The sequence below is a fragment of the Maniola jurtina genome, chromosome 5 (assembly GCF_905333055.1).
Source record: "Maniola jurtina chromosome 5, ilManJurt1.1, whole genome shotgun sequence".
NCBI lineage: Eukaryota > Metazoa > Arthropoda > Insecta > Lepidoptera > Nymphalidae > Maniola > Maniola jurtina.
Genome location: NC_060033.1, coordinates 4,628,752 through 4,650,909, shown reverse-complemented (window position 1 = coordinate 4,650,909; position 22,158 = coordinate 4,628,752). Strand labels below are relative to the sequence as shown.

Sequence of the window (22,158 nt, the reverse complement as noted above, 5' to 3'; positions counted from 1 at the left end):
AATCCCGTGGGAACTCTTCGATTTTTCGGTACGATAATAGCTTATGTCTGTCGCTGGGATGCAAGGTACCTCAGAAGTCGAAGTCTGTACTAAGTTTAGAACGGGCCATGAAAACTATAAGATAGACATACAAGCAGATTGACACACTCTCGCATTTATAGTACTAGTGTGTACTAGAAATTGTGTTATTTATTTATTTATTATTTTAAGGTACGCCCACAGCATGACACAAAACATTAAAAATAATACAGTAGGTATAGTCTTATTCGTTATATTATATGTACCTATAGGTAGTATCGGTTATTATTATATGTATAGGTAGTATGTGTTATTATGTAGTTAATTTTTCTTTGAGAATCTCATAAAAGTTAATAATGAATTGTATTCTTCTTTAGCAAAAAAATATGTAGGTTAATATAGACATGGTTGATTACTTAACCGCATTCATTTTCTTCGACATTTCGCCAATTTGGGTCAATGTGTTCTCGTTAACCGAATTGGCACCATCTCATAACAGACAATCACAAAACTTTATGAAGAAAACACAGGAAAATGCTTATATTAATGCCGCAATTATTCTGAGAAAAGAGATTCCTAGTTAGACTAGAACAAGGCCACTATTATGTGATATTAACATTTAACATCGTAAAGCCCCATTGTAGAATACAATGCACAAAAGAAAATCTGATATTTACAGCTTAGATGTGGTTTATGGTCTTATGACTTTTATGAATGATCATTCTACATTATGTTGCCGTTCTCTGATTTATTGTGCGTAAACTGAAAGCTATTGTTGAAGATAAAAACCTCAATAATGAGTGTAGGTACGTGGATTTCGCTGCTGGTGGAGCGCATTTGATGTATTTTTAATGAATGTTTCTGTTATTTTATTTTTTGTTGTCTCTGTTATTCTATGTCTTACTGTCTCTGCTATTCTATTTTTTGTTGAAATTTAATGCAGATTAAATTGAGTTGGATAGATATTCAGAGAAGAGAAGAATAAGGCACCACGCATACCGGTAGAAAGGAGTGGAGCCGGAGTGATGATCATTTTTGATAACTATTGAAAACAAGCTTAATAATTAAGTTTATCATAAGGACGGTGCTGTAAGGTGCACCCGTGGCGCGCCCAGGCGCATACTACTTTTAAGGCTGCTCCGTGTTTTGTTTTTCATTAGGTACCTATACCAAATACGAAAGCATTGTCTTTTAAGTTGTTATCAAAATATTCGGTTCTACTCCACTCTGTGAGTATGTGTAGACCCTAAGTGTGACTTAATTGGGGTATACTAAGCAGCAGTAGGTATTACGGCTAGCCCATCTCCAACTTTGTAACTACTCCATAAACTTTCTAGCCTCTCTAGAAGATTAATTATTTCTCGAGTAGTATCGATTAAAAAAGTTTTTCTTCATCACGAAGGAAACTTAAGCACAATACCCAACCACTACTTTGTAAATTTTTATAAAGTTGAAAGACAGCTTGTTAATACTATGCAGTCTTTATTAAATGTTTTTAAACAGTAATTGGATGAAGCCGAGTAGAAAATCGGGTAATTACATATTATTTTAATAGAAAAAACATAGTTTTATTATTTGGGATACTTATACAAACACTTTTTATTTATTTATTTGACCTATTTTAATTATTTATATAGTAAAATTACTTAATTTTACTTGTTTGATTATTAATACCTTAATTATTTACTTTTTAATTAGGTACTTAAATTACTTACCTACTGCTAATTTGTCCATTGTTTATATAAAAAATACTAAGACAAAGTACACCCTCGCATTAGTAGAAGGATTCTCTCTACATTTATACGGTCTACTGAGAACAAAAAAAAAGTTCTAATGAATTCTATATAAATAAGCTTCAAAAGCTTGAACTTCTTGACCGAAACTTTTCCCAGAAGTCATGGATTTCATGACATTTAAACTTTAAGGCCGTATAAACTTGTCTGGGAGCTTTAATTCTTTTACGATATGCAACCAAACTTGGGTCCTACAGACCCCATTCTAGTTTTACTGCCTGTCAAAGCTAGTCTTCTAAATACAATAGTAGTCCCGTTTAACTACACTTTTATGTTGGTTATCTGAATTTGATAGTAACTCTACCTATTATCCGTGAAGCTGTGATAGCCTAGTAGTTAACACGTCCGCCTCTTATTCGACCTTATTCATGAAGTCGGGTTTTCGATTCCAGGCATGCATCTGTAACTTATTGGAGCTATGGACGTTTTAGTTACACTAAACGATGAACAAAAATATTGTGAGGAAACCTGCATGCCTCAGAGTTCTGTTTAATCTTCTCAAAGGCGTGTAAAGTCTGCTTATCCACACTTGACCAGTGTAGTGGACTATAGACTAAATCCTTTTTATTCTGAGGGGAGACCTGTGCTTAGTAGTGGGCCGGCGATGGATTAGCATGATGATGATGATGATGATAAATATAAATTTATAAGAGTATGGGATATTCACTTAAAATTCAACCATTTAATATGAAATATCGAGCATGTAGACTGTAAAAGCAAGTTTTAGATTCGCTCTTTATCAACTTTCCTTTGTGCTTGCATCTTAGTAATCATCATTTAGGTTAAAATTCTCATAACATTTTTAATAGTCAAGTTATTAAGCATTTTAAGAAGCTTAAAGCTACTGAACAAGATGTGTTTATCTTTTCCGTTAACTTAATACACAAAGCCAAAATGTTCTTTGTTTATTAAATTTTGTACGGTCTTAAGAAAATATTAAAAATTTTCATTTTCCGCGTGTTTATAATATTTTATACGTCGGCTTACTCTCCAAAGCTCATTTTGCCATGAGTTGGAGAAAGAGAAATAAATTTGCGAACATGCTGCAGACCTTGTCACACCGTTTAGGCTGCTTTTCACCAGAGGTGTGCTATGCTACGTTGTTATGGATGTGCTTGATATCCACCAATCATTTTCATTGCTCCACATTATAGCTTAGCATTGGTGAAAACGGGTTCAACGAAGCTATGTTTTTTATTTGGAGAGGATGCCTACATTATGTAACTAGAACGCTAGCAAATACGTTATAATTATACTTCCTTGAAACAATCCAATGCCAATAACCATTTGGCTTACCTTGTAGTTTTAGTAATTTAGTATTTTTCAAACACGCATTGTATAGCGTGCAAAACCCGGGTCATTGCCCCATCTGTGACACGGCATTGCCTTCGAGTGACATATTTACGGAACGTTCGTTGATCTCTAGCGTCAGTCAGATGTTTTATTTGCAATATATTTGAAACTTTTAAAAAATATAGGATTTTTATAAAAAAAATCGTAGTTTTTTATGGTATCTTATTAGTAATCATCAGTACTATCTATCACCTGTCTTCATTTTTGCTAGCATTCTGATTACACCCTGTAATCCTGAGCCTCACCTCACACAGCCACCTGGCGGCGGGCATTTTCCATATCACATCTTACCCACTCTGTTGCATTAGCGCTTAGCATTAGTAGATCACATATTTTCGTAGCTTAGCTTTGACTTAGCATAGCTGCTTAGCACATTTCTGGTAGAAAAGCAGAGAGTTTTATTTTTAAATCTATAAAACGTGTCATAAAGGCGTGGCAAAAATTCCGTTTACGTAGGTCTTTATTTGTCTTTCGGGTGTCTTGTTGTTTTAGGTCTCCCCATTAATATTTAAAACATGAACATCAAGAGTCACGCCACTAAATAAATATGTGGTAACACGAACATTTTTCTTTTTTTTTAAAATCATTCTATATTAAGAGAGTTTGAATTAAACAGTTTTTTTATCTGGCTCATAACATTAAATGCAACGATAGATACCCAGGTAATAATCTTAGATAATATTCAAAACTAAAGCCCGAAAATTCTTCCTATAGTAAAATTTACGAAATATACTAAAATTGTTTTTCATTGCTTGGTATTTTTAATATTGTACCTACTTTATTTACATTTATGAACTAAGAATATCCTCTTTTTCAACTTTAATTCCACCCGTTACGATTACAAAAAAAAAACAGAGATCCCCACTTTTTTGAATGTAACATCTATCATACTTGGATGAATAAATACTCAGGATGGTATGCTCCGAAAAGTCAAATGAAGCAGGGGAACTGTCAGTTGATGAGTATGTGTGCGTTATGGAATGATACCATTCACATATGAAAATTTGCCTATTTTCCTATTTTTCCCTATTTTTCCCTTTCACGATGATTATTAAAAAATGAGATCTCATTAGATTAGTCTTTATTATGATAGTTACAAATCGATGGATGTTCGATAATAGAAAATAATAATTTATCGATTGCAACGTATTAAAATTTACCTACTCTGTTTTTACATAATTTTGATTAATTACAGTATAGGGCCTCTGGCCTTATTGAAAATCTCTGCTTAACAGGGTGCCCATCACCATGTTTACTATATAATCGTATCCTGACAGTTAAAAATAAAAAAGTTAAAAAGTCAAATATAAAAACGCAATATATTCACTAAAAATATTTAATAATAATCCAAGTATGTACCAGTTAGCGATTTTATTTAGCGTATCTCGCAGGGTTAGTAGACTATTCACTACTTTTGGTGTTATACACCGGGCAAGTTTACATCCCTATATCGTAGATCTCTTACCAAATTACACAAAGCGGCTCTTGGGTAGCGGTTTTTTTTTCTCTAAGCCAAATTCAAAGTTATTTATTCAAAATGGGTTCATATTTTATTTGTCTTGTGTTTTCTGACATTTATGACCTTAAAAAATACCGAAATAAAGATAAATATTCTAGCTATCCGTATAGCGTCCCATCTTTGACCACATCACGCGTGACGAGTCCTCCGTTCGTCGCTAAGGTTGTTTTGGTGGGTGCCTACTGTAAGGTTATTTTTAAAAATTGATTTGAGTTGTCAAAAATAATATAAAATTATTAATTTATCTAATGCAGGTAGTTTGATAAAATCGATATTTCGCTCATTCGATGTCATACAATCTGTTGCTAGGAGGCCAACAAGATTGAACTTGCATAAATACGGGCGTTTCGAAGGTTTTAGTTTAGTCTCCTTCTGAGATTCGGAGCGATATCGCATATTTTCGGTATTTGGATTGTGAACTGGATAATTAGATGTTGTGATAGCAATCACGCTCTAATTAAATTACTTATTTTGGCATTAGTTTGTTTAGATTATTACTCTCGGATAACCTTACACATTAAACTTGTGTTTTTTTGTGTTGGTTTTGGAGAGGACATTCCAATAATTCGATAAAAATATTTAAATAATACCTGCTTTTCTGAGTGATGCCAATACTACTACCTATCATGGACTAACTATAACTAAATAATATTATTAATGTAGTAAGATTTTGATTACCTATTTATTTATTTCTTTATTGCACACACAAACATATACATTTACAAAAAACATAGAAGACAACATGGTAAGTACGTTGGACAGATAAAAACGTATGTTTTTATCTGTCCAACGTACGTACACCAATTACGTAGGTACCTAGGTACTTCATGATAAATTTGGCATGCAGCTATTATGACGGAGACTGGTATATTAAATGTACTACAATTTAGTAATAAGTTTTGTTTTAGTTAAATTTCAATATCAATTTAAAATCTTTTAATTAACAAAACAGCCTTTTTCGCTTAGTTATATTATGATTGTCATCAAAAATAAAATATATATTTGTCTAAATATAATGAAAAAAAAATTGCTCATTTTTAGGCAAAATTACCCCATTTATTTTCTGACAACCCTAGACTTCAATTTGAAGTTGTGTAATTTGCACAGCACGATTACGATACGATTTAAAATTAAATTATTTCATTGAAGTGTCAAACAAAAAAATATAATCACTACGTTGTGTCAAATGCGTATCGGAAGGTGTTAAGTGGCCAGTTTCGTAGAATTTATGTTGAGTTTGTGTGCGTGACGTGTAATTACAGAGATTTGGTCGATAGTGGGTCGATAGTTGTGCTTCCTTCGTTTGTACGGCGGGGTCACCGGTTGCTATCATATTGATTTAATTGGTATGAAATTAAGCTGTCACTAGGATCATAAGAACGAATCAGTAGTTTTGAAATTCAAGAGGCATATATGTACGTAAAAACAAACATGGATACATGCTATCTATATATAGACACATACTTCTAATATCATAACCACAACTAATACAAAATTTACTATCACCAAGCAGAAAACTTTCGATCTTACAGTGCGGTGTGAGGCACAGCTCTTGTTAACGTTTGTTTTATAGACCCATATACAATCTAAACTTTACAGGTAAAGTTTAAGGTGGTTTGCTCTATATTCAAAGCTCTTTGTGGCTCATTCATGGAAGCGGTAACGAGTTATCGTGTCGTATATTTTAAAGCTTAAAGTCAAGCTGTAACTTCTTCAGTAACAAGTGTAAATTAAAAATTTATAACACCCCCGACAAGTGAAGGTTACAGTAACTAGAAAAGAGCTGATAACTTTCAAACGGCTGAACCGATTTTCTTGGATTATAGCTAAGAACAATCTCGATTAAGTCAAGCCACATTTCAAACAAAAAAAACTAAATTAAAATCGGTTCATTACTTTCGGAGCTACGATGCCACAGACAGATCGTCAAACTTATAACACCCCTCTTTTTGGGTCGGGGGTTAAAAACAAGACGGGAATAATTATTACTTAAGCGTAGGATGGACCTCGGGGGTTAAGGTACGATCCTGGGCATTTTGGAAATTGTATTTTTTGCATTGTAGCGAATCTAAATTCTGGCAGGTAGGGGTTTCCCGCGGATAGTCAATTACAATCCTGTTCCATTTGGGAAATTTAAATAAGAAACCGTTGCATCGTCAAGTCGAATCTAATGACATATCAACTATCAAATCGATTAAGCCTTTATAACTCGTTACTTAATTATCTCATTAAGTTACGAGTGGGCATCTAAGGAACGGACATACATACATACATACAGGCCAAATACATAACCTTCTTTTGGGCTTCGCTGCAATCGGGTAAAAATTGTATTAAATCTAGCGCACGCCGACAGTAAAACTGATATTTATTTGAAGAAAAAAGAGGTACCTAGGTAAAATTATCCGGTAAACTAGAGCAGAGTAATTCGCTGTAAAGTGCATGTTTTAATGGTTTTTCAACAATGCAGTGGAATATTCTCGACTTAATGTTAAGCTTTCATGCAAATGTAAACTAAAGTAGTAATCTACCTTAATTCACTGTAATATTTGAGAGGAATACTGACATACTGAACAAACTGAAAGCTGTGAGGGTTCCAAAATAAAACCTTATTACTCCTCAACAGAGCAAAATCATACATTAACAAGTGTAAATTAAAAATTTATAACACCCCCGACGATCCAAAGTATTTGAGTTTTCCAAAACATCATTTTCAAATAAATAATAATAATTATGTATTTAGGCAACGTCCATCTTGACAGCTTGACATTTGTCTATTGACAAAATATTATGAACCTAACGGTTATCTAACCTTCTTTTCTACAAGACAACTAGAAAAGAGGTGATAACTCTTAAACGGCTGAACCAATTTTTTTAGATTATAGCTAAGAACACTCTCGATCAAGCCACCTCTCAAACAAAAAAAACTAAATTAAAATCGGTTCTTTCGTTTGGGCGCTACGATGCCACAGACAGATACACAGATACACAGATACACAGATACACAGACACACAGATACACAGATACACACGTCAAACTTATAACACCCCTCTTTTTGGGTCGGGGGTTAAAAACATATTGAATATGTAACACACCATACCAAATAATAATATGTTAATTACTACTATACTAACCATACTATATTACCCATACTAATATTATAAATGCGAAAATAAGTCTGTCTGCCTGTCTATCTGATAGCTATTTACGGACCAACAGTTTAACCGATATTGATGGGTACAGAGATGACATAGGCCACTTTTATCTCTAAGAGTTCCCACGGGATTAGATTCGTTTAAGCGATTGATATAAAATTTTGTAGCTACAGAGGTAGCTTGCATGCCGGAAATTGACGTAGTCCACTTTTTATCCCGGAAAATCAAAGAGTTCCTACGGGATTTTCAAAAACCTAAATCCACGCGGACGAAGTCGCGGGCATCATCCAGTTGTGCATATAATTCTTTGTTCGCTCCCTACAGCTTAAACGATTTGATGGATTTCCATGAATAAGTTATCAATCATCTTATTCTCTTGAATGTCATTGCGTATACAACTCATTTTTTGTGAAGGATGCCGAGCTTATGAATACGGGGTAGATTAGATGCAAAATATACTAAATCCAACTATACACATCCCATACTACGTATAGTAAATATTATACATAGTAGTAGTACACATAATAAGTATTACCTATAGATATGTTAAGGGCACGGTGAGTAATATACTTAGGTCTAAAGGCACGATGTAATCCTTTTTGAGCGCTAACTAGCGAACTCTACTGCTGAGTAGTTTGCGAGATATAAATTACTAGCCGATGCCCGCGACTTCGCCCGCGTGGATTTAGGTTTTTTGAAATCCCTTGGGAACTCTTTGATTTTCCGGGATAAAAAAGTAGCCTATGTGCTAATCCAGGATATTATCTATTTCCATTCCAAATTTCAGCCAAATCCGTCCAGTAGTTTTTGCGTGAAGGAGTAACAAACATACACACACACACACACACATACAAACTTTCGCCTTTATAATATTAGTGTGATAAGTAGGTACCTAATTCGTTTTAGTGCATTATCCATACTAATATTATAAATGCGAAAGTGTGTCTGTCTGTCTATCAGTTTGTCTGTCTGTCTGCTACCTTTTCAAGTACCTTGTTCGTGTAAAGTCTGCCAATCCGTACTTGGCCAGCGTGCCAGACTTGTATGGGCTATGGCCAAACCCTTATTCTGAGAGGAGACCAGTGCTCAGTCGTAAGCCGGAATGGGTTAATAATGATGATGATTTTGATGATTTTTGTAGGTACCTATTATTGTTCATTTATATGACCATTTATGACTTACGTAAGCGGCTCCCGTTCAAACACTAAAGAAAGAAAAGAATTTCCCCTCGCTTCAGTCAAAAGAATAACACTTTCGCTTAAATCTAAGCGGCTTAGACGCGACTCGCGACTGGGTCAAGTGTCGTGTGGTTTCCGGATTAAGCTGGTTACATAAGGTAAGTATATAAGTATAATGAACACCGATACTCATAGCTCAACGCTCCCGTCACGCGTGGATTGGTGATAGCGTAGTGGTTAGTACACCCGTTTCCTAATCGATTCGATCCCAGGCACTCATCTGTAACTTTTCGGAGTTATACAGTGCGTTTTAAGTAATTAAATAACACTTGCTTTTTGAAGGAAAACATCGTGAGGAATACTGCAGTTCTCCATAATGTTATCAAAGGTGTGTGAAGTCTGCCAATCCGCACTTGGCCAAGGGTGATAGACTATGGCCAAACCCCTTCTCACTCTGAGAGGAGACCCGTGCTCTGTAGTGAGCCGGCGATGGGTTGATCAAGATGATGATAATGATTCGAGTATCTTAAAAAGATACTAAACTAGGTAGTTAAATATTATTAATTTTATATCGCATAGTATTCTATAGTATTCATAGTAATTTTGTATAGCATTTTTTTTATAGTAGACATGCAAGTAAAGAGTTTACTATACAAGGCGAAAACAACAGAACTTCCGCTCACTTAAGTAGAAAATAAGCAGCTTAGTTAAGGGTCAAGTGGGTAGGGTTACCGAGTTAAGCCAGTTAAATTAATAACCTTACTAGGAACACTCATAAGAGTTTCACAGAGGACGGTATTGTATAAAATTCTTTAGAAAACTAGAAAAATTCAACTTTTCTAATCTTTAAACATAAATTGTGTTCAGAAACATGTTCAAAACAAAAATTTGCACTCCAAATCCCATAAAGGTTCATCCACATCCATACTAATGTGCTAATAATAGCAATGTGCTAATGTGCGAGTAATATTATAAACTTAATCGTGCCTATGACTTTGTCTATGTGGATATAGGTTTTTAATCCCGCGAGAACTTTTTCCGCGATAAAAAGAAACCTACGTGTTAACTTAGGGTATAACTTATAAGCTATCTACATTCCAAATATTATACGCCAAATCCATTTTATAGATTTTGCGTAAAAGAGTAACAAACACATACATCCACACACACATGCACATACTTTTGCCATCATAGTGGATAAAAATTCAGTTCCGACTTATATACGTACTTTGTAATATTTTAGAAATGATGGGTTTTGCCCTTTCTCCTATTGCACCATATAATACTAAGGCATTAATCGGTAAAAAATACCCAACTTTCGCATGACGATATCAAACTGGCAAAACAAAAAATCAAATTAAAGTACTTATAATTATCTAACGTAAATAATATTTCTTTTAAGTCTAAGGCGAACAAAATATATTCGTGTTTCTAATTTATCGCTAAGGAACTCCAAAAAGCGTATTTACAAAGCGGTATTACAAAATGGATGCCAGACATCCATAACAAAAGGAATAAAACGCCAGAAGCAAATGAAGCGTGTCGGAAAATAGGAAAAACACTTAAAATTACCATTGCTCTACCTTATATTCTCTTACAAAAGGAAATAAAGTTTAACAACATTTTGAGTATAATGTAGCCTAAGGGTTTTATCCTTAGGCTACATTATAGGTAGGTACTCAAAATGTTTAAATAAAAATATTTTTATAAAATCGTACAAATACTATCGCATACATATTTTAAAAAATTTCATTTTAACTTCTTGCATCGACTGCAAGAGTCTACTGAATTTTTTTTTCAGCTTCTCTTATTGACGTTTGATGTTTTACAAGATAAGATATTACTGAAGTCTTACGAGTCTTTTCTTCTTGGTCTCTTTAAGGTACATTAATATTGCAGCTAATTCTGTTGTACGTAATCTTTAAACTAAAATAACTCAAAATTTAAAAAACCTCCGACACAAAAATCTCTATAAGAAAACTAGAAAATAGCTGATAACTTTCAAACGGCTGAACCGATTTTTTTTCGATTACTATTATAGCTAAGAACACTCTCAATCAAGCCACCTTTCAAACAAAAAAAACTAAATTAAAATCGATTCATTCGTTTAGGAGCTACAATGCCACAGACAGATACACAGATACACACTTCAAACGTATAACACCCCTCTTTTTGGGTCGGGGGTTAATGAATTGACAATATTCTAAACCTAGTGCTAACCTTTTGCTCGTGGCGCACTGTAAAAGCGGTAGCAATACCTTGAGATCTGTTATTTTGGTTTAGTTTTATCATGTACATACAATATTTTAAGATACATATTTACAATTAGCCATAACATTATAATTGTAGTTCACATAAATATTTTTGGTATTTTATAAAAATTGTTGTACCTAGTGAAGTCATAGTGAATAATGTAAGTAGGTACATAATAACAAAGTCGTATAATATTAAAATCGTAAATTGTACCCAGTTCCAAGAATGGTCTAAAATGTACAGCGGGCCGTTCATTGACATACTCAAGACGCGGCACGTTGCCAAAATCTCTACTATTGTGGGGCCTTTTATGCCGTATTGTACTCACTCCTACTCTCCATATTACGGTCTCGTAGTTGTGATAGTAAAATAATGCCAATACATTAAAATGTATCTAGGACTCCCTAGATGACATATTTTTTAACCCCCGACCCAAAAAGAGGGGTGTTATAAGTTTGACGTGTGTATCTGTGTATCGGTGTATCTGTGTATCTGTCTGTGGCATCGTAGCTCCTAAACTAATGAATCGATTTTTATTTAGTTTTTTTTTTTGAAAGGTGGCTTGATCGAGAGTGTTCTTAGCTATAATTCAAGAAAATCGGTTCAGCCGTTTGAAAGTTATCAGCTCTTTTCTAGTTACTTAACACCAAAATTTCAGGTTTGTAAATCATTTCGTCTACGAGCTAGAGACCTGTGACACGCAGACAGAGACAGACAGACAGTCAGACGGACAGTCAGACGGACACTCAGATGGACAGACAGACGGACAGACTGCAGAGTGACACTAATAGGACACCGGTTTTACCCTTTGAGTACGGATCACCAAAAACACTACACGGAGAATAATCAAACTGCGTGCCACGGAATAAAACGGGGCGCAAATTAACCTGAAGCTCTTTTCAATATAAACAATATAGACAGCTACAATTTCAATTAAAAATCGAGAGTGATACACGGCTAATTTATTAGTAAACGTGCCTTATTAATAATGCTTGTTTTATTAAAATTACTCCATATTTGTATATTTACTTACTATAACACAAGTGTAAATTAAAAATTTATAACACCACCGATAAGTGAAGGTTACAGTAACTAGAAAAGAGCAGATAACTTTCAAACGGCTGATCCGATTTTCTTGGATTATAGCTGAGAACACTCTCGATCAAGCCAAATTAAATTTAGACTGCATCATCACTTACCACCTGGTGAGATTACAGTCAAAAGCTAACTTGTATCTGAATTTTAAAAAACCATCAGGTGAGATCGCAGTCAAGGGCTAACTTGTATATTAGGTATAATTTATTATTTACTAGACGATACCCGCAGCTTCGCCCGCGTGGATTGGTCAGATCCCCTGCAGCAGCAGGATTGAGGAGTTGAAATCCAAATTCTTTATGAAACAATGTCACAAAGTTCCTCTATCGTTAAATAAAAAATTCAGCCGTTCCGAAGATTAGCCCGTTCAAACAGACAGACAGATAGAGCGACAGATAAAAATTTTAAAAACGTTTGATTCAGTTATGGTACAATTCAAATAACCATAATATGAGCTTAATATGAGGTAGTTATTTCGAAGTTACAGACAGACACTTCGATTTTATTTATTAGTATAGATATATAAAAACTTTGATCACAAAATCGAAGTGGGTCAGCGTAGTCAGTGGAATTCGGTCATGCAACTTTACTGGCTTTAGCAAAAGTTGCAATCGTAAACAGTTAACAACATTCACAACAAACTAGTAAAACTAACTTACAATAAAGGAAACAGTGTCAAAGTTTAGTTAATGCGCTACTCCGATTAAAGAAAGTTCCCTAGTGTCATCCATTCTAATATTATAAATGCGAAAGTGTGTCAGTCTGTCGGTGTATCTGTCTGTCTGTCTGCTACCTTTTCACGGCCCAACAGTTTAACCGATTCTGACGAAATTTGGTACAGAGTTAGCTTATACCCCGGGGACGGACATAGGCTATTTTTATCCCGAAAAATCAAAGAGTTCCCACGGGATTCCCAAAAACCCATCCGCTTAACCGATTTGTATGAAAGGTATCGAGGTAGCTTGTGTCCCTGTAATTGACATTGGCATAATAATATAAAAACTGTTTTTATACCCAAAACAATGGCGTAACTTTTCGATAACAAAAGTATCTACGCCATCGTGTTGTTTATCTCATCCCAGCTCTTATGATTGGATGTATAAAACTAACTTTGTACAAACAATACCGCATCCAACTTTGTGACACCCAGCGACCCTTTTTGTAGCCTACCCTCATTTAGCTAAATTGCGCGTCTTAAATCGCGCGGTTCACATCTCATTTAGCCGGTTTTTACGATTCCAAAGGTGTTTTAAAAGGCCGGCTCAAATAATTTAATAGGCATTGTCTTTTTGGAATTTATTTCTTGGGAAATGTTCCAAGACGCGCTCTATCCCGTTACACTTTATCTAATGCGTTTTGGGAACGCCTTCGAAGCTCCGTCCGGGGATTCTGTGGAAAAGTAATATTAGAATGAAGATAAGAGTAGGTACCTACATGGGCATGGTGAATCCGTATCTATACTTCTATACTACTAAACTAATAAATAAAATTGGAGTGTCTGTCTGCATTTTCGTAACAACTACCTCATATTAAGCTCATATGGTTATTTGAACGATACCATAACTGTTTGTCTGTCTGTTTGTCTGTTTGAACGGATTAAGCTTCGGAACGGCTGGACCTATTTTGACAGGACTTTCACTGACAAGTAGAGGTTTAGCCAAAGAGTAAAATTGGCTATTTTTTTAACCGACTTTCAAAAATGGAGGAGTTGTGTTTTTCTACGTATGTACATCGATATCTCCGAGATTTCTGAACCGATTTGCGTATTTTTTTTTAATCGATAAAGGAACTTTGCGACATTGTTCCAAAAAAAAATTTGGATTCCAACTTCTCAATTCTGATGCTGCAGGGGATCTGACCAATCCACGCGGGCGAAGCTGCAGGCATTATCTAGTTATACAATAAACGGTCTAAATTGATCATCCTTATAGAAAGTTTTGATAAAATGAAGCAGAAGTTCTCAACATAACCTTCCCCACTCCTCATTTAAAATGCAGGAGGAATTATAAAATACAGAGATGGGTACAATTTAGTGTCATTTTTAGGAGCCCAAATTGTCACTCAATTTTATGAAATACGGAGTCGATGAGCGTTCTTGAACCCAAGCTTTTATTATAATTGGAGATATTTTGCAGGTGATTGTTTAATACCAGAGCTTAATATTGAGATCAGTGCTGTCGGCTCTCTTATCCTTCGCCTTAGTCTCTAGTACTTAAATGTAATTATTTTATCCTTACAATATTATTTACTACACTTAAGAAATTCTTATTTGTATACGTAATCTGATTGACTGATCTATTAATATACAGCCTGTACAGCCACAGAATACTTAATTATACCTTTCAGATATAGAAGCCTTACTCTAAAAGGACGTTTAAACAAATAGCGACTCTTATAGCAACGTTATTGTGATTTAGCTCGCAGAGTGCTGCGGCCTAAAATTTAAAAAAGCTTCTCGTTCTATCGCTTAATCTTTTATCCCTTATCGCTCTCTTTCTTAAGAGACAAGAGTCGAAGAGGCGCGTCGTCGCATGCATACCCGTATTTCCCTAGTCAGGTGATCAAGTGAGTCCGGCCTGCTAAGAAAGGATTTTCAGAAATTTCACCAAGTGAAGGAACTGGTCATTTATTTATATCAGAAGGTGGTAAGGATATTAAAGAAAACCATGTCTCTAATAGGTATCTTTTAACTTCAAATAACATTTTAAGGGCTCTGTCGGCTTCGTGTAAATCTACCATCAATATTATTTTCTGTTACCATGAATTGACATAATTACTGCTATCGCGACTTGTTTCACCACTCGTCATTCGTGTCATGGCCATGTCGCGCATAATCTCACCACTGCGCAGTTGCGAGACGAGCCCAAAGTCAATTAATGTGTGAATAGTTCGCGTATTCGCTCGTCAGTCGTCGCACCTTCTTTTGCGAATGTGTAAATTCCCCCTTTTAAACCAATTGCTGCAACTAATTCCTGGATATGTTCATGCCATCTTTAATGTGATAAATAAAATAACTTTAACACAATTTCAGCGACACCTCTGTTTTGAAGTTATAACACCGTACAACAACAAACATAACACATAACAACAAACTTTTTACTAACACTTCAACGTTAAAAGGGGTCTCGGAGGCCCATTCACGGATATAAACCTTCCGGATGCCCACATTAGAACTCAGATGCTGTCGGAGACCCGAATAATTTCTTAATCAAGTCACCTTTGTTTCCGCTAATTGTATCATTTGCCATTCCATTTGGGCCGGGCTGCAAACGGAATTCCAAAAAACATTATCGCGTAAATGTTTTACAAACGCGCGTGGAAATTTATTTTCAGATTTACCTTTCACACCGCAGCTTTGTCATTGTTTATGTATAATACGAGTATTTGAATTACCTGTTGAATTTTGTAGTACCAATAACGTATATCAAATTGTGTTTTAATTTAAACTACCAGACGTACATAATTTTTGCACATAATTTAATCATTCATCATCATCAGCGCTACAGCTTTTTGTGACTTAGGCTTGCTCCAGTCAATTTTTCCACCATTTTCTACCCTTTGAACATATTTTCTCGTATTATTTTACAACCCTTTGTGGGTCTAGGCTTGCTTCAGGCGATTTCTCCATCATTTCTACCCTTTGAACATATTCTCCAGTTTTTTAAATCTCAGTCCAGTTGATTTCTTCCCCTTCCGATCTATCTTGGCAATATCTTTCGGTGTTATTTACAGAATTTAGTTTTTCTCATCATCATTATCATTGGTACAACATCCCTTTATGAGCTCGAGCCTGCTATAGTCGATTTCACCACCTATCTCTATCCTGTGAATATTTTCTTCATTGATTTTAGGTCTTTTTTAGGTTAGAAGATTTTTAAAAATCTTAACATCTAAGAAACAAAACCTAGGTGCATTAAAGTGTGTAAAATTTAGTAGCTAAAATAGAAATGATGAATGCGAAGTAAAATGTTATTCATTCCCTTTCATCTTTGTAGTTATTCACTACACTCTACCAAAGAGAGCTGCTGTATTTGAGCTTAATATAGTGCAAAATTCAAAGGTGAATTGCGTCATGGTAACTAATGAGTCTATTAACATAATTACAGCCCACTTTGCTAGTGTGTCGCATTACAGGGAGGGCAATGTTGGATCTTTCCCCAACTTCGGGTAGAATTTATCAAAAATGCCGTAGACAGAATACCTTTTTACTTTGTCAGGGTTGACATTTGATGAAGTAAAGTATAATTTATACCAGTTTACACCTGATATTCTGACATCTGTTTATTTGAAATAAGCAGAAAGAAAATTTTTGCTTCGCCTTAATTCAGTAATAACCAACCTATCCGTGCCAAATTAAATCAAAGGTGTTTCTTGAATGCTTTATAATTCACTTAATCTAGTACAATAAAATACCATATTATCACTATTCTAAACAGCCACGAACTGAAATATTTCTCACATGAAGATCGAATTACCTACATATTATGTGGTTAAAATTACGCCATGGTTATTAAACTTTGATTATCGAGCAGAGTGGGTTGCACAAGTCAGAATTCATTCCACCTTGACAGAAATTGAAGGTAAGATGGTTCAATGTTAACAAACCCTGACTTGTGCAACCCATTTTGCTTTTATGAGAGTCAAAGTACATAGCGGTAACTTAAACGTTACTTTAACTACCTGTGATTAACCCAACTTTTCTTACCTTTCATGTAACTGAACTTACTACTTATTACCTACGTAATACATTGAATCTATTCCTCAGTTAAAGATTGTTAGATAAATCAATCTTTAGGTGTAAATAAATACCACGAAAATATTATGGCAGGTTACAATGACACAACGCCGAAGTTTTTTGGCATCTCTCCATGCCTGGAAATGTCAATGGTATAGTTTCCGATACCCTGTTCCGATGGACAGCAAATCTCTTCCGATATTCCGGTCAGAGAGCTATTTGCCAGAAAACCTTTAAATAGGAGAAGGAATGAAGTTACTGTATTATTTACTAGCTTATGCCCGCTAGGTACTTCATTCGCGTGGACTACGGAAATTACAAACCCCTATTTTACCCCCTTAGGGGTTGAATTTTTTTGTTTTGTTGAATCTTTTCGCTGCAGATATCTGCATCATTATAGCTATCTGCTGCCAAATTTCAGCCCAATCCATCTACTTTGATACATCAGTCAGTCAGTGAGTCAGTCACTATTTCCTTAATATTTAGATAGGTTTAGGTTATTTACTAGAAACCTTTATAAATAGGTATAAACAATATGTTATTACGCATGGTTGTAAAGGAGTTATAGTTTATTGAGTAAGTCGATCCTATTACCCATTCCACGACTTACGTTCATCGTACTTTATAGGTTTTTGCAAATAGAGCTCTCAATTATGGCATTGATATGGTTTCACTAATCCAGTATTGAAATAAACTTTAGATATAACGTCTGACTTTCAAAAATTGAAGGTCGAAAATTGAATAGCCTAGCAGTAATGGCTCCTTCTAGTTTTTGAAATTAGATGATAACAAGGGAATAAAATACTATTGTAAAATTTAAATTATCTAGTATAACAAATAAAAAATAGCATGTAGAAAAAAATCAATAATTTGTCAACACTTGAATGTCAATAGAGACCCTTAGATCTTAGAGTTATTGCTACCACTATCCACTTCCTTTACTACCTCACGACCCAAATTTTAAATGCGAAAGTGTGTTTGTTTGTTGATTTGTGGGTTTGGCTGGTTGTTAGTTTTTCCTTCAATCACGCCGCTTTCGAGCAATGGATTGGCGTTAGATCCTCAAAAATAAATTATTTCTTAAATTTATTAAATACTGGGTCTTACATAGTTCGTAGAATCAACGTCCACTGTTACTTTTAAGTTCGCTAACCATTTTTTATCGATCTAACTAAAAAAGTATGGCAAATTACGTCGAATATTTATGACTTCACATCTGTGTATTACAAGCTCCCATATTAAGCGATCGTTTTGACGTTTCATAAAAAGTCGCTGATTTGACTAGTACTCATCATTCCTGTTCCATTATTCTTCAGATGTTCCAGACCCGAATAATGGCTTAATCAACTCACCTTTGTTTACGGTAATCGTATCATTTACCATTCCATTTGAGCACAATCATAATCAAAATTTCACAAACATTTAGGCTGTTTATAATAGATTGATACGTCTATGGAAAATTTTCAATCTCTCAAGCTTAGTGTCATGTTACTTATTTATAAGGCACCTAATATCACATTAATTGTATTCCAAGATAATGTTTTCATCTACGAAATTTAGCCGTTGATATGTAATTACTTTAAACGTAATTTTCTAGAAATGAATAATTATGAATGAGAAAATATGATGAAATATAATATCTATTTATTACCTACGCACCTGAAAAGTAGAAAGTAGTTATAACATTATTTCTTTTAACTTCATGTAGACTTACTAACTTAAGCCCGCGACTACGTCCGCGTATACTACACAAACTTTGAACCCCTTAGGGGTTAAACTCCCTAAGGGATTGAATTTTCAAGATGCTTTCTGAACGGATGCCTATACCAAAATAGCTAATGCATGCCTTTCAACCCGATCCGTCCAGTAGTTTGAGCTGTGAGTTAATAGATCAGTCAGTCAGTCAGCCACTCAGTCACCTTTTTATCCCCAGACCCAAAAAGAGGGGTGTTATAAGTTTGACGTGTGTATCATGTGTATCTGTCTGTGGCATCGTAGCTCCTAAACTGATGAACCGATTTTAATTTAGTTTTTTTCTTTGTTTGAAGGGTGGCTTGATCGAGAGTGTTCTTAGCTATAATGCAAGAAAATCGGTTTAGCCGTTTGAAAGTTATCAGCTCTTTTCTAGTTACTGTAACTTTCACATGTCGAGGGTGTTATAAATTTTTAATTTACACTTGTTATTTATACATATATTATTTAGATATAGAAATAGGTAATGCACTTCAAAGTGTATTCAAAATTTTCATGCGCTCAAATAGTTTAAATTTAGCAGCAAATTTTCAAAGCAAAATTATGCTATGTAAACTAATGAGTCTATTAACATAATTACAGCGTTGTTCACATTGCAGACTCGGCGCACTTCGGCCAGGACAGCGTGGGGTCGTTCCCGTACTTCGAGTATAATGTGCCGAGGAATGTGACGACCGTGGTCGGGCAGACCGCTTTTCTGCATTGTAGGGTTGAGCATCTTGGCGACAAAGCGGTAAGATGTTTATTTGAAATACTTACAGTTTATAGCATCTTTTTTAACCACCTGTTAGATCTTAGCAATGGTCTTAAGAGGGGTCTCTCCGTCACTCGCTCCATAAAAACGTAGTTCGTCTCTCATTGGAATACTAAGCAATCATACTCAATGGAATTTTGTAGAAATGTTCCGGGAACTAATATCTATGCCTGTGGTTTTCCAGATTCCCGTTAAAATATTCGGTTTCAAAGTTACGCGGTCTTAAAAATTCACATCCAAATCTTTGAGCCCTGTAATTTTAAAATTACATTTTTTTAGAAAAATCTAAAGCACCACAGGCACAGATAGTTTCTAAAATATGCCTGCAATATATACGATTATATGGAGTGAGTGACGGAGAGAGCCCTGTTAATAATCAGGTATTTACAATCTATGTGTGTGTGTCAGATAACTTTTCCCCATTTCTTAACCAATATTGATAAATCATGCATGTATGTAGTTAATTCTTCAGATACCAAAGTTTCATGAAAATTATGCTTTCTAGCTAGAAATGCGTTTGCATGGTTCTAAAGTACCTGTTTTCTTTTCACGTAAAATAAACAGTATACCTAATAGATACTTTTTGCGTAGCTCTTTACGAAACTAATACGTTAATACAGCATTCTTGCGTAGCTCTTCCGAAATAGGTTAGTACAATATTCTGCTGTGTATTAATTTTAAACTTTTTTTCAGTGAGACACAAAAAATAATGTATATTCCTATTAACTTGCCTTTTCAAAGGCAGAGTAGAATAAAATAGCAATAAGCTTGTATTTTGTTACTATTATAATAATAAATAGACACCTATGCGTGTATGAAAGGTAGGTAAAATTTTTGTCATTCGCCGAAAATATTTTATACTTTTTATATCGAAACGGCTTAGTAAAATGCCTTGAGGGTATATCTGAGAAAATAAAGGAGAAAAGCTTTGTAGGAGGAAATAAATTTCAATGCGCTTACAAACAATGACAATTGGTCCCTTTGAAGCCAGAAAAAGAGTTTTTTGTAAACAACATAATAATATTTGGAACCTTATTTAAAGGTCTTCATCTAAAATATTATGTATAAAATGAAAGGTGACTGACTGACTTATCTATCAACGCACAGCTCAAACTGTTGGAAGGATTAGGCTGAAAGGCACGCAGATAGCTAAACCTAGTCGTAGGCACCCTGCGGGTACAGAAACTTAAAAAAAACCGGCCAAGTGCGAGTCAGACTCGCGCACTGAGGGTTCCGTACTCGGGTATTTTTTCCAACATTTTGCACGATAAATCAAAAACTAAATAAAATCTGTTTTAGGATGTAAAGGTAAAGCTCTTTCATATGATACCCCACTTGGTATAGTTATCTTATTTTGAAAATTGAAACACATTTAATTTTTTTTTTTAATGATGTAACCACAAATTCACGGTTTGCAGATTTATTCCTGTACTTGTGCTATAAGACCTACCTACCTACCAAATTTCATGATTCTAGGTCAACGGGAAGTACCCTATAGGTTTCTTGACAGACAGACAGACAAAGTGATCCTATAAGGGTTCCGTTTTTCCTCTTGAGGTACGGAACCCTAATAACATCTTTATTTTCGTAATGTTTAGAACCTTAGGTTGGATAAAACAAAAGTTCTCTGAGTTCTCTACAAACGCGAAACATGTAAGTATGGATGTAGGTAGTATAGTAGTAGTTCACGCTCTAGTTGCCATCGTCAAAAGAGGGGTCAATGTCTTGCGGCTATAGAGCCGAACGGAAAAATATTGTAACCATTTATAACAAACGTTGGAAGAATATCGCTTGTGTAGTTTATTGCATGTGTTTTTATCTCATTCTAACTGATGCCTGCGACTTCGGTCACGTAGATTTTTTTTAAATCCCCGGGAACTCTGTTTTTCCGTTACAAAAGTGGAATATGTCACTCTCCAGGTCTTTAACTATACCCATGCAACAAGATAAAGTTGAAAACTAAAACCCGACTGCGATCGTCTTAATAAACGCTGAAATATTATACTAAAATTGTTTTTCTGTCGCTTGGTATATTTTAATGTTGTAGTACATTTACATTTATGAACTCAAAATTTTTTCTTCTTTCATTTGATATCCAAATCGATACAATAGCAAAAAAAAATTTTGGAGACCCCCACCTTTTTTCATGTAACATCCGTTAGATCATTTTTTTTTTCGTTTAAAGTGTAGCCTAGTCACCCGGACCTTTACAACGAATCGATTGACACCTCATTCGTCACAATCGGCCTAGTAGTTTAGGCGCTACGGTGGAACATACAGAATCTGGATACAAACATACATACCCACATACATACCCACATACATACACACATACATATATAGACTGCTAAAATCATAATCCCTTCTTTTTGGCTTTGCTGCAGTCGGGTAAAAATCATGCCGATCAGTTGCGATGTGACCGAAGGACAAACCAATAAACAAACATAGTATTGCAATTTTAATTTATCTTAATTTATTTTTGGCTTGATCTGGTCAGAAATTTCCACCGTGACTAGTTACAAATACGTACCTACCATCAAACGATTCAGCGTTTC

General features: G+C 34.9%; 1 protein-coding gene across 2 annotated transcripts in view; it reads left to right on the top strand.

Moving 5' to 3' along the window:
* LOC123865274 (zwei Ig domain protein zig-8-like) overlaps positions 1 to 22,158 on the top strand; it is a 142,602-nt gene that overhangs the window by 101,612 nt on the left and 18,832 nt on the right. For both annotated transcript variants that reach the window (XM_045906225.1, XM_045906224.1), the window contains exon 3: positions 19,449 to 19,582. In XM_045906225.1, the coding sequence (XP_045762181.1) occupies positions 19,449 to 19,582 (134 nt within the window). The remainder of the gene's footprint in view (positions 1 to 19,448; positions 19,583 to 22,158) is intronic.